Source organism: Phaseolus vulgaris, chromosome 6 (genome assembly GCF_000499845.2).
Source record: "Phaseolus vulgaris cultivar G19833 chromosome 6, P. vulgaris v2.0, whole genome shotgun sequence".
In the NCBI taxonomy this organism is placed as follows: domain Eukaryota; kingdom Viridiplantae; phylum Streptophyta; class Magnoliopsida; order Fabales; family Fabaceae; genus Phaseolus; species Phaseolus vulgaris.
The window spans coordinates 14,943,975-14,960,622 of NC_023754.2; the positions used below are offsets into that span (position 1 = coordinate 14,943,975).

General features: G+C 33.1%; 2 protein-coding genes across 2 annotated transcripts; one reads left to right on the top strand and one right to left on the bottom strand.

Moving 5' to 3' along the window:
- Positions 1-843: 843 nt before the first annotated feature.
- LOC137831241 (uncharacterized) lies at positions 844-7,309 on the bottom strand. The gene is made up of 9 exons (XM_068638838.1): positions 6,574-7,309; positions 6,042-6,093; positions 5,771-5,849; positions 5,599-5,644; positions 5,411-5,509; positions 3,512-3,580; positions 3,080-3,413; positions 2,793-2,941; positions 844-2,692 (listed from the first exon to the last, which is right to left on the bottom strand). Exons 1-9 carry the CDS (start codon positions 6,955-6,957, stop codon positions 1,367-1,369), a joined length of 2,538 nt encoding a protein of 845 aa, XP_068494939.1. The 5' UTR covers positions 6,958-7,309; the 3' UTR covers positions 844-1,366.
- Positions 7,310-10,776: 3,467 nt separating this feature from the next.
- LOC137831243 (probable tetraacyldisaccharide 4'-kinase, mitochondrial) lies at positions 10,777-14,710 on the top strand. Its single transcript, XM_068638839.1, has 8 exons — positions 10,777-11,013; positions 11,163-11,286; positions 12,315-12,548; positions 12,797-12,946; positions 13,113-13,322; positions 13,790-13,849; positions 14,108-14,188; positions 14,294-14,710. Exons 1-8 carry the CDS (start codon positions 10,841-10,843, stop codon positions 14,453-14,455), a joined length of 1,194 nt encoding a protein of 397 aa, XP_068494940.1. The 5' UTR covers positions 10,777-10,840; the 3' UTR covers positions 14,456-14,710.
- The last annotated feature ends 1,938 nt before the right edge of the window (positions 14,711-16,648 follow it).

A 16,648-nucleotide genomic window follows, 5' to 3' on the forward strand; every position in this document is an offset into this window, starting at 1 on the left:
TTCATCATTACTCAACATAGCCTTGTCTCCATTAAATGTTGCAATAGAAGAAACAACATTCTCAAGCATCTCCTGCATGGACTCCAATGACTTTTTTTTGGCTTGTTGCACTGCACATCTTGGAATGTAGTCTCCAAAGATTTCAAACGAGTTTCCAGCTCCTTGTTAGTTACCATTTTTCCCACACGTTCCAACCAGGTTGATACCAATTGTAATGGCGTAACTGGTATGTACTCACACTCCCGAACTCACTTCCCTTACAGAGTATAAACCACACATGTTGCCCACACTCACAGTGCCACTCACTCAACTTCTGATAGACGATTGTAGAGGATACAAAAAAACTACTTCTCATTGTTCTCTAAAATCAGAACAAGAATTAACTACTTCTGTTTTCCTATGTCAGAATTAACTACACAACGGATTTTTTTGTGATTCTGTTTTGAAACAGTTACTACAGAGATTGTCCAAATTTGTTGTTGGTAGCTGCCATTGTACCTTGAAACCACCATGTAGATTGTTGCTGTTTGGTTTCATTTAACTAATAATTGCTTCGGCGTGTCATACTCAGCCTGAGTTAAGGGAGATGAGAAATTGACTAATTCCATTCTCGAATCAGTAAAGTGCAATTTCCCTTTCCACTCCTACATATTCATTTTGTGTACAGGTGATTAAGACAGGTATAGATAAGAATAATTGACTAGCGTTTCAAAGAGAACAAAACTTTATGGGTGCCATATGGAAAATTAAATCGGCTCAATTTGTTAAACTCTCAACGAATACCTTGACAAGGAGAACAAGTCTTTGCAAAGGGGCTAAGTAGAGTTGACATGCAAAGAAAAAGACACAAGCAATCGTTTTCCATTAGTAACATGTAAATCTCATGTACAAAATAATAGCATAATTAAGAAGTGATGCCCTACCACGAATTCAGATACATGAGTAGTCATCCAACAAACGGATTTAAATATCCAGGCAATCAAATTGTAAACAATATACATACAAGGTATCAGGAATATATTTTGCCTGCAACCGATACAATCACTGAACATGCAGACTTTTTTTCTACAGCTTCAACCCTAGGTTAACGGAGACGTGTTGCATGGAATTGGCAATCCTCATCTGGAAATGATGATAGTAAGTCGTTGAGTTATTTCTGTTAAATCCAGTCTCCTGCACTGTCAAAATTATTTTGAACCGGGGCTAACCTGTGCTAAATCCAATCCGGGTAGAGTTTGGCATTTTCACATCTATTATGCAAGCCTTTTAAGGATCAAATTCAACATCCGTGACAGAAGCTGCAATGAAAATTCCTTGACCAGTTCAATCCAATTGGAAACATCCATACCAAGACAGAAATGCCTTATCATAGTTGCAAAGCCAGGTCCGGTTGCTGTGAGTCAACAAGGACACCAGAAGATTGTTTTGCAGGTGACCCTGGAGGTTGGAAACCAATATTCAGGTCAGGTGGAAAGGTTTCCTGTTTCTGCCTTGACTGGCTACGAGGACTTAGTCCTCGCCAAGGGGACTGTATCTGAAATCTAGATTGGTCAGCAGATGCCAACAGAGGGAAAACCATAGGCCGGTTGGGAAACTGTGAAACAGTGCCAGTGTGACTAGATTGAGGAGCAAGTGCTTGAAATGGTTGGAAAGGCATTCCAGCAGAGGGAAACTCCCCTCGAATTCTTGAAATATGCTGATGGAACTCTCTTGTTGAGTTGTACAAAGAATCTGCAGATATCTGATTTTTGGGTGAACTAGAATTATCCGGACCTTGTCTGAACCCTCCAGCCCCAACAGACATCCATGCACGGGCAGCTGCTGCGGAAGCATTGCCTAAATCATCTCTCTGTCCAGATGGACTCGATAGTGTCACTGGTGGAGTATCAACAAGCAAATGATTGGAATTGTGTTGCTTTTGAGCCATTTCTGCAAACATTCCCATCAACTGAACAGGGTCACAAACACCTAGCTCCTTCCCATGGACAACAGGACCTGCCCTGCTTGATTGGTTTGATGTACTTTCGGGTGATGGACCAGTGACCTGTCTGTTTAAACTTGTATTTTTCACTTTTCCATTAGGCAACTCTCCACTAACATCTGGCTGCTTGAACACGTTCCCTGTCACCATCTCTGTGGGCTTGGACTCTGCTGCAGGAGTGTTACTAGTAAGCTTCGCACCCAGACCTTTATTATTCTGCTTACTTGAGGATAAAGAATTCAACCCGTCTTGTTTCAAACCCTTATCTTCAGGTTTGCCTATTTTCCTGGATTGTTTGTTCTGCTCCTGATTTAGGATGTTGGCAGGAGCACAGAGCCTTACTCCAGCAGAACCAAAGAAAGGTTTTCCTTCGGAATCAGGCATCAAAGGATATTTTCCTTCAAGCCTCTGTCCATGTACAGGATGTTCAATGCTGGGTTCCACATTCTTACAATTTTTGTCAGCCTTTGTTAATTCAATAGTAGAATGCAACTTCATGACCAAACTAGTTGCTTTTTGGACCTGATTATTAACCATTAATATTGGGGTTGGAAGCTGTTCGTACTCTCCAACCCAACCACGACCATATTTAAAGCCAGGTGGCAGTGCCTGCTCAATCCTGTGGGAAGCAATTTTCCAAGCAATGGGTCCTAGAGATGCACTAAAACGAGCCAAACTTCTAGCATAGGAATATTCTGCATGAAGTCCAACCTGTATCCGAAAATTACAAATTGTAACATTTTATGATTTAACTATGAGTAAAAGAAAACTAACTATTCAAGAAAAAAAATTCATTGCTCGTGATACATACAGCAACCAGCTGCTTCATTTCACTGTCAAAAGTCATAAAAATCGATTCTGAACGACCAATTGGTTGACTGGATATGTTATAAGATGCACGCCGACTTTCGTCAAGCACAACAGACTTCCTTCCCCACTTATTAGAGTGAAGGCCTTTCCCTGAAAGAATAAAGCAACACAATCAAAATCAGTAACTACATTTTTTACGCAAGAGTCCTCCTTTACATGTATGTTTAGGAATAATGAAGACAAATGTAACGGGATAAAGATAATAGCATGATCTCATTACTGAGATACCTGATAAAAAGTCTTCAGCTTTCTCTTGATTTGCATCAATCCAGAAAGCATTTGCCTCCAAAATACCATCAATATTGCCAGGCCTCTCACATCTACCCCCTTGCATCGGATGGGAAGTTGGCTGTATATCTGCATTAGTAGCAAGAGTTGCTCCTGAAGAGAAATCAGAACCACCAGGTTCCTGTGAGGCACGTACTAGAGGCTTCTTTGGTTGCTTCTTAACCAAATAATTAGATCCTGCTTTTTGTTCTGATTTCTGCTCCATCTGAGATCGTTCAAAGCCAATCCTTAATTTCTCAAACTTCTTCCGTCCAAGTTCTTGTATTGATCGTGCCTGTGACAAATATAGGAGTCACACAGTAAGCAAAATAAAACAATTACTGACGTAGAACTTGTTGAGAGGGGAACACAGCGAAGCATCAAACTGTATACCTGTTTGTGGTATATAGTCTCTGCTGCATTGTATTGCATTGCGTTTGAGCAAATTAACAATATATCACTCTGCATTCAACGATTCCATTCACAAGTCAGTGTAATTAGAGTAAAATCTTGACTTCCAATTTTTACTCGATTAAGAAGATAAAAAAATTAATGAACAGTTAAGAAAATACTAGACAGAAAAATATTTTGGACTTTTATGTAATAGAGGGATCTATTTGCAAAAAGGTTCATTCTAGCGTTTCTTGAATTGTTTAAAAAACATCTAGGCAGAGCCAGAGCCAAATTTTATTAGATGGGATCCAAGAACCAAAAAAATATAATTTAAAAAAAATAAATTTTCACATGCATAAAATATACAAAGTTTCATATTTTACACACACACATGTGCGTATGTAATACTTTTTACAAATAAGTAAATACATTACAATCACACACTCACACATAACACCTATCATTCTTACACTTCTCTCCTAGCTGTCAACAAATATGGCAATTTCCGTAAATCATTTTTAAATTTTGGGAGGCCATAAATGATTTTTATAGTATTTAAATGCACTGGAATAAATTTGGGAGGGGACCATGGCCCTTACCCGCCTCTGCATCTACAAATTGTCATTACAAAGAAAAGCCACACTAGGTTATCAGGGATAAACAATTTTAAGAAAACAATTTCTCCTTCCCAGAATAGGTTACAGAACTTCGTGAAGCAAGAACCATTACCTCAGAAATCTTCAACTACAGTTTCTAACTAAAAATAAGATTGATGTATGTATACCACAGATACTGCCTCAGTTTTCTTAGAAAATCAAGTTTCCCAACCCAACATCTAATGTACCACATCCTTCCAGGGATTAGCATTTGCCATCTGAGAAATACCCATGAAGAACAGGAAGCCAGAAACAGAAACCAAGTGCCAAATATCATTTACTTTTTATACTTCTGACAAAAGATAAATGAAGGCAATAGACAAAGAAATCAATAATTAGACAAAGATGATGTCATTGACAATTTTAAACTACCCTTTTGTCAAGATAAGGTCTAGGAAGGAACAGAAACTTGTGCTCATAAGATAGTTTAAGCATGATCAAAATCAAAATAAATGATGAGGATGATATGTTTTGAAGTTCCACATCCTTAAGAGTTAAACTATAATATTCACACCAAGTCAAAGTGGGGTTAGAGTTAGACTATCACAATTCATTGCCAATCAAACAGGTACGAAATAAAAAAGATTTCCCACCTTCTTTGTGGTTAGATCCTTTAATTAGCAGGTTGAAAGATATGTTTCTCATGGGTATAAAACACAATCAAATAAACAATAAATCTCATCCGATCCCATTCATATTATACTCCTACAATCATCACCCATAAAAACCCATCAAAAGCACACAAGCAACAACTGTTTAGCATCATGCCATTTTCAGAATGTATTAACAAATCCTGACAGACTTCAGTTAACAATACAATAAAATGGGATGATGCATCAACCAATAAGAAAATAAAATATGCAGCACATAGTTGCCTAATAAAATGATGCAATAACCATCCGTAAGTAACACTGTTACTACAGAAAGACCAGTTCAAAATTGACAATATTATGCTGATTGAGTCAAGAAACTAATCATTCCGAACGTTTTCTTTACATGCTAAGCACTAGCTACATCTGGCAGACTCTAGCTAACAACCCAAGTTTTTTTACTGATAATATCATTGACAAGAGTCATCATTGCTGAATTCATTAAAGAAAAGACAGAGCAGGTTATGTTATGCCTAAAATTGAGTCTCGGCTCTCAAGTCCAAGCATCTAAATCTACAGTACCAAACAATTAAAAACTCAATACAAAACAGCAAACACCTCCAATTATGAGCAGCTGAAACAAGTTTGCACACCTCAAATTGTTCTAAGGTAGTATAAGATTCAGCTGCCAACTTCTTCCTCACAGTGGCAAAGTCCATAGGATGGTCTATCACATCATGATAATCAGGAAGCTGCGAGTTAAAACAGAATTTGAACTTCCGAGTTAGGGGTGTTTTCGAAAAGCAAGATTACCAACTCAGAGGAGGAAAATTTGACAAACCTCTTCTGGATCAACAGGCTCCGCAAACACACCATAAGTGTCCTTCCTGCCATCGTCCAGATCCCCGCAATAGTCAGAAAACAAAAATAGTACCCAAAAACATGCACCCTCTAGAAATCACTCATCACGGTAAACCCCCAAACCCTGAGAAATGGGAAAAGAAAACACATACTTCTGAAGCTTGTCAAGGATCAATTCCAGAGTTCTCTTATCAGGCAACGGAATCCCAGATTGAAGAATCACCGGAGTTCCTAACAGTAAAATAAAATAAAAACAAAAAAAAGGGCAAATTGATGAAAACTCACAAAGGACGATGCAGAAACAAAACCACTGGTACCCTTTGAGCAGTCATCACTTTTTCCCTTTTCAATTATCCATATATATAAAAACTAAAAAACCACACCCACAACCACAGCAAGTACCCCAATTAAAATCACACGAACCTGAAACAGAAATAGAGTGGAGCCCTTTCGATTCTACTTTTCTGCCCTTTACCTGTCATCATTAGAAACACACACGCACACAATTAATAGCGTCCAAAGGCTAAATACTTCACTCATCACTTATATTTATAATAGAGAGTGCGACAGAGACATAAACAATACAGACAGAGACAGCTATATATATATCTATAGAGAGAGAGAGCCTATGGAGAGAGAAAGAGAGTGTATATATATACACACAGAGAGAGATCAGATTCTGTGTTTTAGTTTGACAGTTGACTTGTTAGTTAATCTCTCTCTAGATCCCAACACGGACAGAGAGAAATCTAGAGAGAGAAAATTGAGTGAAATTCCCAAAACCAATCGGTTATTACACCGAAGAGGAATTTCAGTGACACTAACACACAAATTCTGCTGAAACGTCAAGATTGTTAGCGTTGACAATGTATTCGGGGCCGCATTTATCCGCAATTTCCAGTAACATCAAAGATCGCAACAAAACCGCAACCGCAATTTCAAACTAATGCATTACCACACAGTCTTCGTCTTCTTCCTGCTCTTCCTCTTGCTCGTGTTCGTGCTCTTCCTCTTGCTCGTTTTCGTCTTCTTCGTATTCTTCCGCCGGTGCATCAGCGCAAGTACCGCTCCGCGTCGTGTCGTTTTCTTCTTCACGCTCTTCTTCGCCATCCTGGTTCAGCTTCGCCATGAGCTTGAGCTTCTTCTTCTCGCGCCTCCTCTCGTCCTCCTCGTCGTCGAGGTAGTCTCCGTCGTAGTCGATGATGTTGTACCTCACGCTCCGGCGCCGGTGGCTTCGCCGGAGATCGGACGGCGACTCGGCTGCCGGAGATTCACCGGAACGGCGCGCCAGATCCGCCTTTGACGGCCGCCCTTTCTTCCTCCTCGCGATCTGAACCATCGCGCGCGCCCTTCGCTCTCTTTCTCTCTAGAAACCCACTGCTCTCTCTCTCTAATCGGTTCGTTCTTTTTTTCGCTTCGTCTTTCTCTCTCTAGAAACGCGTTGTTCTTTTCTCTCTCTTCCCTTGCTTCGTTAGTTCTCCCTTTCCGTGGAGTTTTCGAGGGGCACAGGTTTGGACTCTTTTAGGAGGCTCGGTCCGATGCTGAGCTTCGAACTTGCGAAGCTGAGGCTCGGGTGAGTGGGGCAGTAGCTAATAATAAATGATGGCTCCTTCTTTCGTCCTAAGGGTCTGAACTCTGAAAACGGCGCCTAGTGCTGCCCGCTGCCCGGGTGGCCCTTTTGCTCGCTGCCCGAATTTTCCACATTTCGCTCTTTTTTTTGTCTTTCAAGTTTCCACCTGAGCTTCGTCGTCTCTCTTGTGTCGCGTAAACCCCACGCGTCTTTTTTTTACTTTCTTTAGGCTTTGTGGGATTCTTTAGAATAAAGTTTTGAAAGTATTTTTAAAATTTTAATTAATTTATAATAACGATTTTTAAAGTATTATGAAAAGAAAATATAAGTGTTTTAGAATAAAAAAAAATCTTGTGGAGGAGTGCTGGCTACAGCTTTGTGTTATCAGTATTCTATAACAATACATCTTTTAACACATTTTTGTATTAAAATTTATTAAAACTTATAAAATAGAAGAGACTCATTGAATAAGAAAGAAGTATAATATACTAAAATTTTGTAAATTTGTTTTCATTTCTATGCAAGATTATGATTGACAACTTAATATTTTATACCAAAGATTATGATTGATAAAAAAACTAATTGGTTAGTTGTCTAATAGTTTATAATTTACTAACTCATTGTTTATAAACTAGTTAATAAGTAATAAACTTGTAGTTTATAGTTATGGATTATAAAAATGGTTTAATTAAGTTTTAAGTTTATGATTATTAAAAAATAAATTATCTATTGAGTATTCAAAAATTTATATTTTTTATTTTTATTTTTGTTAACTAGGTGATGTGACTATTATTTTGTCTTGTGATCTTACTTTTCTATGTTATTTTATGTTAATATTAATTAACATAGTCTTGTAGTCGTTAATATAGTAAGTGACTTTTATTTGTTGTTGGATGAAGGTAAATGAAAATGGACAAAAAAAAAAATCCAAACAAAAATTTCAATGAGTTTTTGGAGACTATGAAACAAGTGTAGAATGAATAACAAAATAAGTGTGAAATTGGAATTTGAGTTTGCATGAAGTTAGGTTATCGGATAACGAGACATATTTATGGAACATTCAATAACATGTGTCTTTTTGATTCAAAACGATAAGGAACAACTTATTTAGATGAAATTGAAAAGGAATTGAAAACGAAAACGTGTTGAATGAAGGTAGAAGAAAATAAAAAAGAAAGCAAACAAAATCTTAAATAAAATGTTTAGGAAATTGCAAAACAAATAACTATGTGTAAACAAACTGGTTGTAAATTTTTTATTCTCCATAACCTTCAACAATAACAACAAAATAAGGAAACAATAATAACAAAATGATGGTAGAATCAAATCTAAGCAAGTTGGTTGTAAGTTTTTCAACAATGAGAGAATAAAGATTAAGGTCAAATGTTAAGAAAATTGTTTGTAAGTTTTAGATCCTCCATGACCTTCACACTCAACTCCAATATCACGTTTGTCCTCCAGTCTCCAAACACATATTTAGGTTTTCGTTTTAATTTTTTTTAATATTTCTTTATCCTCATCCAACAAAAAAAAAAGTTACACATTATGATTACCATAAAACTAAGTGATTTAATACTGACACAAAATAATATGTAAATAAAATGAAACAAGATAACAATCATACTACCCAGTTTAAAAAAAACTGTATAATCTCAAGTGAAAAATATAGAATTTTTAGTTATAGATAAGCTGAGATAAGCTAAATTTTTTTAATAGAAACTCAGTTAAAATTATCCAAAATATCAGAGACTTAAATGTAATTAAACTTTTAAAAATTAACTTATTAAATTATAAATAAATTTAATAAGACTATTTAATACAATAGTTAGAAAACATAAAAGGTTATAAAATAATATAGTTATACAAGTTTTATTATATAAATGAAATTTATATTTTTAAAACAAATATATTATTATGTAATTATAATTATATATTTTTTAAAATAATTAAATTTATAATATTTAAACTTATTTTTTTAAAATGTTGTATATGTTTTTTATTTTGAAAAATTATTTTAATTAAATTAGTTGATCCGATAAGTATTAATCAAATTTAATTTTTATAAATTTAAATTTATTTTATTTCTTAATTTAAACTATGTCTCATTGATTTTTTTTTATCGTGTATAATTTTCACATGACATTTTGTAATGGAATATTAGTTGGTTAATTTTTGTGTGTTTAATATACATAAAAAAACAATAAATATTAAAAATAGTACAATAATTGTTTGTCTTTGTAAAATTGAAAATAGGTCATGAAAAAATAATTTATAGATAATAAAGAAATGTACTAAAATGTTCATTCCCTGAATATATATATATATATATATATATATATATATATATATATATTCACATTCGATAAAAAAAATCAATTAAGTAATTATAAGATAAATAAGAATCATCAATATATTTTACTTTTAAGAAATTCATCATCATGATTAAGTGAACCGGACCCACATGTTTTAATGTTAAAAAATTAATGCAAAATAGATGAAGTACAAAATTAATATCAAACTGATAAAATCAATCAAATTGATAAATAATTTTTTTTTTTTACATGCAAACTTATTATTATTAATATATATTAATGTTATGGTTGAAAATTCTAATTTACATGACATGTTTTATTCAAATTTTTATTTGTTGGAGACGAAGAGATCTTGACGGAATTGGCACATATGAAATTGAGCACAATTTTGCAAAGAAATAGCCCGCTTGTTTCTCAATAAGAGATGTGAAACATGCTCAATATCATTTGATTGAATAATTGACTCAGTTCCTTGTTGTTTGAAGCCACATAGAGATTAGAGTATTTTGTATATAAATGAATGCAAACCTCATCTTATTAAGCTGGTTTTATGGAGTTAACTTATACTTCAAGTTCACTTAGTAATATTATTTATATTTTAAATGTTTAAAATTTATAATTATATTTTATTTTAATTTGTAACATCATAAAATTATGATATTATACTTTTAACATTTTGTATATTTTTAATTCTTAAGATAATTTAGTTAACATAGACTTAACTTTCATTAAAATGTTTATTTTTAATCAATATCTTAATTAGTTAAATGCTGCAATTTTAAATAACATTGCTTTTTTTTTTCTCCAAACAACGTAAATATGCATAATTTTATGAAGTACAACACCAATAAATTTTATGTTAGAATTTTTTTGAATTCTTCGAATATAAGTAACAATATTTAAGAAGAAGAGTATTTGCAATTAAGGAAAACTCACATGTTCATTATTTTGAGATGTTAGATTAAAAGTGATATTTTGATTTTCTGTTAATCTATTTTTTGGTGTGACTATTATCAACATATTTAATTAAAAATATTTTAATTTTCCAAACAACTATTTATTTATTTATTTTAGAGATATTTGAAAAATAGTTTTTAATAGAAATTTTGTAGGAGTTTGTATATTTATTAGAAAGTATTTTGAATGAATTTGTTAAGAAACTGAAATTATAAAAAATATTTTTTGACATCCATTTAATGTTTTAATTATTTATAATTTTTTGAATTTTATAAATTATTTTAACATTCTTGGATTTTGATTATTTAACCGGGAAAATTGGTTGGGGTGTTAGGTTATGGTGAAGCCAAAAAGGTGGAAGAAGAAAAGAAGAAGGAAAAATAATGGAGAAAGTGAGAAGAGTGGTGAATGAAATAGCCTATGCTCACACTCTCTCTCACCTCACTCCATTTCACCGCTCTCTGCTCCCTTTCCTTTCCATTGCCTCCACACTCTACAAACTCGCACTCTCACTGCGCCGCTCACTCTACCGACACCGCTTCTTTCAAGTCCAACGGTACATTTTTTTCGGTTACCGCTTTAGAATTTGGGTACATGCATCGGAATTTCAGTTCGTAAAAACGCGTTTCTAGTTTTTATCCAAACGAATCCTTAACTTCACTAACTAACCATTTTTTTTCGGTTGTTGCTGTTTTGTGTGTGTAGTTTGCCAGTTCGTATGATCAGCGTTGGTAATTTGAGCTGGGGAGGCAATGGGAAGACGCCGATGGTGGAGTACCTCGCTCTCTGCTTTTCGCGTTGCGGAATTTCACCTCTCCTTCTTTCCAGGGTATTGTTCTTTTTTCTTTTTGCATTTCCCAAATTATTACCTCTTACGGTTTCTTCTTGGTTCAATTTTTTTAAAGACTAGTGATTTTTTCCCCACAATAAGCCGAAAAAGCATAAATGATGAATTTAATTAGATAAATTGTTAGTTTTCTCAGTGGTTATTTATTGATTGATTATTAAGCACTTATTGTATAAGAAAGAAAAATGAAATTAGTTTTTTCATAAGCTTTTACATAAATAGAAAACAAATGCAAAAACTAATGTGAAATAACTTTTATAATTTAGTCTGTACATAAGCTAATTCTAGCTTATGGGAAAACTGATTTTATTTTTTCTTCTTATCTTTTTCTACTAAAAGTATTTATGGAAAATATTTTTTATCATGCCCTTTGGCATGTTCATATAAACTTTCTCTTAAACACTCAAGCTTCTTATGTTTGTTAAAATTAACTATGTTAAGGTTTAAAGAAGCTAAATGAAATAGTTTATACGAATTAAATAATATTTAAATTAATTTTAATTTAAGAGAGAAACTTATTTAATTTCTTTTTTCTACAAGTGTTTGTTGAATAGTTTGTCTAAGTAGTGTTTTAAACCAGTCACTGGTCAGGTCATTGAACAAATTAGTTATAAGGATTCATGACTGCTAAATTTCATATGAAAGCAAAAGTCTTACGTATCCAAAAGGCTCCTGGATAAGCAAAGGTATGAGAGAAAATAATTGCATGTAGCCTTTTCAATCCATCGACCACTTTACACCATGTGTATCATATCATTGGTTTCCCACTCAGACCAGTTTAACTGGCTAGTCTGAACTGGCCTAGATAACTATGATTATGAGCGCATAAATGATTAACTTAGTCTGATAATTGGTTAATACGTAAATGTGACAATGGATGAGGTGTGTATTGTTTTGCGATGCCTTTAGGTAGGATTTACTTCCCTGTAAAATAATGACACTTGGTTATGACTTATGACCCAGTTTCTTGATTTTCATAAGTTTAAACTGAAGCAGTCAGTGTTTGTCAGGGTTATGGTGGCGGGGATGAAGTCAACATGCTTCAGAGGCATTTACTTGGGACACCAACTAAGTTTGGTGTTGGTGCTAATCGAGCTGCTGTTGCAAGTCATTTTATCAAAAAATATGGCTACATTGATATTTGTAAGAGTTCATGGCATGAGAAACAATACCGTGAACTGAAGGTTCAGGATTCTCTTGATTCAGAAAAAATTGGGGTTGTAGTTCTTGACGATGCTATGCAGGTAATGCAATTCTTCTCCCCACTTGATTATTTCCGTCACTTTGTTAATTTACTATTTCATGATTTTGTTCTTAATTATATCCTGAACATACCCTGTTCCCCACTTGTGATCTGCTGTGATAGTTATGTTAATTATCATTTCATTAGCTACTGTTTTGCTGTTAGTGACACAAATGCTTCAAATTAAGATTTTACTCTTTGCCTTGATATGGCATTTGCTCTAAACCGTATTATCTACATGTAAGGTAGCATTGGAGCTTGTGGCGAGATTTGGATATTGTAATGGTTAATGGATTAACTCTTTGGGGTAACCTTCAACTAATGCCGCGGGGACCATTAAGGGAACCTTTGACTGCACTTAGGCGAGCAGATGCAGTTGTAATCCATCATGCAGATCTGGTATGATAAAATTATATTTGTAGTTCTTTTTTCAAGAAAAAAATTGCATACCTTTTTGGCTAGCTTTTCTTTCATCAGTGTAGTTTTGCTGTTTGCATGATCATCTAAGTTTGGCCGAGTTTTAAAAGCTTGTCATATTACTGAAAATTGTACTTTGGTAGCTCAGGTTTCTGAGCATGCTCTCAAGGATATTGAATCAATGATCCTAAGGATTAAAAGGTCGGTTCCAATTTTCTTTACAAAAATGGATCCGACGTACTTATTTGAGGTGGGAACTATCAATGCCAAAATAACATTGACGGCTCTTCATGAAGCTACTGTATTATGTGTTTCTGCTATTGGTTCTGCAGAGCCTTTTGTGAAGCAGATTCAAAAGGTATTCCTCCATAGTAGTTTCTCCTTAATGAAATGTATTTTATATCTAGACACAAATATATTGACTGTTTCATTTTAACATCCTAAGACTTATCTACCATTTTATCTAAAGTCATATAATTGTGTGATTTCTAAACGTCCAAATCTATTAGAAGTAAAATAACTCAATACTAGTTAATGAAATGCTTAACTAAGTGGGTGAGATTCTTGTCACAGCTGTTTAATATATCATATAGTAAATACTAAAATATACTAGAAAATTATCGACTATGGAATTGAGAGACAATAAGGGTTAAATGGGTGTTCCAAGCATAATGACTGACCTGACACACACCAACCTCTTTGTTTGCCATGCTATCTAAATGTAATGTTGTATAGATTTTAAGGATTTTCACTTTCTTTTCTCCTTATTTCTGTCTGTATTTATTATTTGATCTCTAAACTGCAGACAACTTGATGCTGATGCAGATGGGAGCACTTTATGTTGATCGAATAGATTTCAGTGATCATCATAGATTCCATGCCAAGGTACACTTTTCTCCCGAATTTGGAAGAAATAATTTGTTGACTGACGGCATACCATGTTAATTGAAAACACATTTAAACCTGTTATGTGTTCTTTTTTGCTGATGTGCTGTTAAAATCGACAATGGTTTGAGAGATAACTGCATGAGGATCATATTGAGCCTTGTCTACTTCTATTTTATTAATTTATTTTGAATTTTCTTATGTGGTTTAGTTAGACATTGACTAAGATGCTATTTTATACTATTTCAATTAATCCAGGATATTGAAATAATCAGAGCCAAACTTAGAGAACTAGAGGGGAAGTTTGGTTCCAAACCAGTTGTTGTAATAACTGAAAAGGTAAGTAGACATACTTCCCATATACATTTTATTGCGTGTAGTGTATGTATTGAGTTACATATATTTGTTAGCATCTGGAATCACAGCTTTATTTTTTCTTGGCAGGATTATGATAGGGACCCTGAAATTCTTAAGCAATTGTATCCATTTAAAGTTTTTGTTCTCTGTTCTGCATTGAAGGTTCTACCCTATAGAGGAAGCACAGAGGATAGCTTTAAGAAATTTCTGAAGGACCACTTAAAATTCGAATGGCCTCCAGTACGTTAGTCTTATGTCTGTCATTGGTCCTGGTTATTTTTATATAGTTGATGGTATTTTTCCCCCTAATTAGGCAAGGGACCAATAAAGTTGATACATATTGTTTTTCAGAGACTAATAAAACTAGGAATAAAAGGTGAATGATTGAACAACTAAAGTATCTCTGGTTTATAATCTTGAGTAGAGTATATATTTTTTCAAGACCCGGTTGTACTTTTTTTGATCAGTATATGAAATTCTTAGTAATAGTATTATTTTAATCTCTGAAATGACCAAACGGCAGGTATCATTTGTAGAGTAATTATTATTTTAGTAATTAGATTGGTCTTTCCCATCTCATGATGTATAAAAGGATGATTCAAATCAATAAATTCTACATCATAATCTAATCACCTTTCTTGTTTGAAAGTGAACAACCTTTTCAAGTAATTTAACAATTCTGAACAGATATCCTAGATAATATCTTTCCCTGAGATCCTTTCAGAGTTCAAAAGTAGATTCCACCCATTGTTAACTTTGTGTATTTGATTAAATCTAATACTTGACTAGGACAATGCATGATCCAAAAGATGGATAATTTCTAGACTTGAAGAGAGTTTCATCTATAAACTAGATTTTATTCTTCAAAGCAAGAATCATGACATCAGGCCAATATTTTTCATTAGGATGAAGAAAACAGGTGTCCAAAGAATCCGTGGAAGGATTAGTGATTGAAACAAGAGAACAAAAAGGTTTTCAAGATTTTAATGTCTCACATTAATACCAAAACTTAGAACAGGGAAGCGTTGATACCATGATGCAAGAAAAGGTAGAGAAGCTAATTTATTGAACATATTCATTCAGACCAACTTGAATATGAAAAGTAAATTTATTTAAAGTTGTAACTGAACTAGTACTAACAAAATTACTATAATAATTAAATAATATTAAAATTTTGTAATATATGCCAAAAACTAAAATAAAATATAAATTTATAGGCTAATTTGATAGTTTCTTTGAATTCTGACCCGTTGACCAACTATGAACTAGACTGTTCCAGAGTCTAAACAAAGATACTGTATACCACCAATACACAATGTAACAATACATAAAAGAACCGATAGAGTTATTGTATTTTAGGTAGTACAATATATTGTAATAAATATATTATAATAAAAGACTTTTGAATATATTGTAATAAATGGTTTTTGATATACTTGTCATAGACTCAAAGAAAGCAGAGTGTATAGTGTTATTATTAAACTCCTAAATTTTGGATTGGGACAGAGAGGCAAGTAGTTATTTGTAGACATCACAACACAAGTTATGATAATAAGTTAAAGTTGTTTAAGATATAACAGTGACTTTTATCCAACTCATTGATAGCTATTGTTGCCACATGCTGGGACAACTTCTATCTTCTTTTACTATATTTAACTAAATATTTATCCTCAATTTCGATTAAATAAATGTTATTTAATAATAATTATTCTAAAAATTATTATTATAATTATTCTAAAAATTATTATTAAAGTTCAAAAATTATTCACGTTGTCTAGAAATCAAATATGTAAAAGGAGTATATTATCTACTTTGCAGATAGTTTGGTAGTAAGCGTATTTTGTAGCGTCAACCAGAGGAAAAACATACATATAATTGCTCTGTGTGCTCACACACTTTTTTTAAGATAAAATTTTATATTTACATTAATTTTAAGTTTATGTATTTTTTTTAAAAAAAAATATGTATTATTATTATTATTTAAATATTGGATGTTTAGTATATAATTTGAATGAAAAATAATATAAAGACTAATTTTCTTTGGGAGTTTAAGAGGAAAACAGGTGAGATTTTTCCAAGTTTTAGTTTTATTTTCTATAAAATTTTAGTACGTTTTTTATTCCTACATTTTCTAAAACTGAAGTGGTTTTAGTATCTCAACAAAGACTAAAATTTACTATTTAAAGGAAACTAAAACTTTGAAGGAGAAAAACTCACTTTACCCAATATAAGTTAAGACTTTATTCTTCTTCTTTTTATAATTATTAGAATTATAAATTAATTATTTCAATAGTTAAATAGCAAACTTAAAGTTTTATATTTAACCAAAATAATGAGCCACTTCATACTTCTTTCTAACAGTGTTCACGAAATCAAGTGACAAATAATACTAATCAACTTTTTATACTTAGTATAAGTATCTTTTCAGACAAACGATTTTGC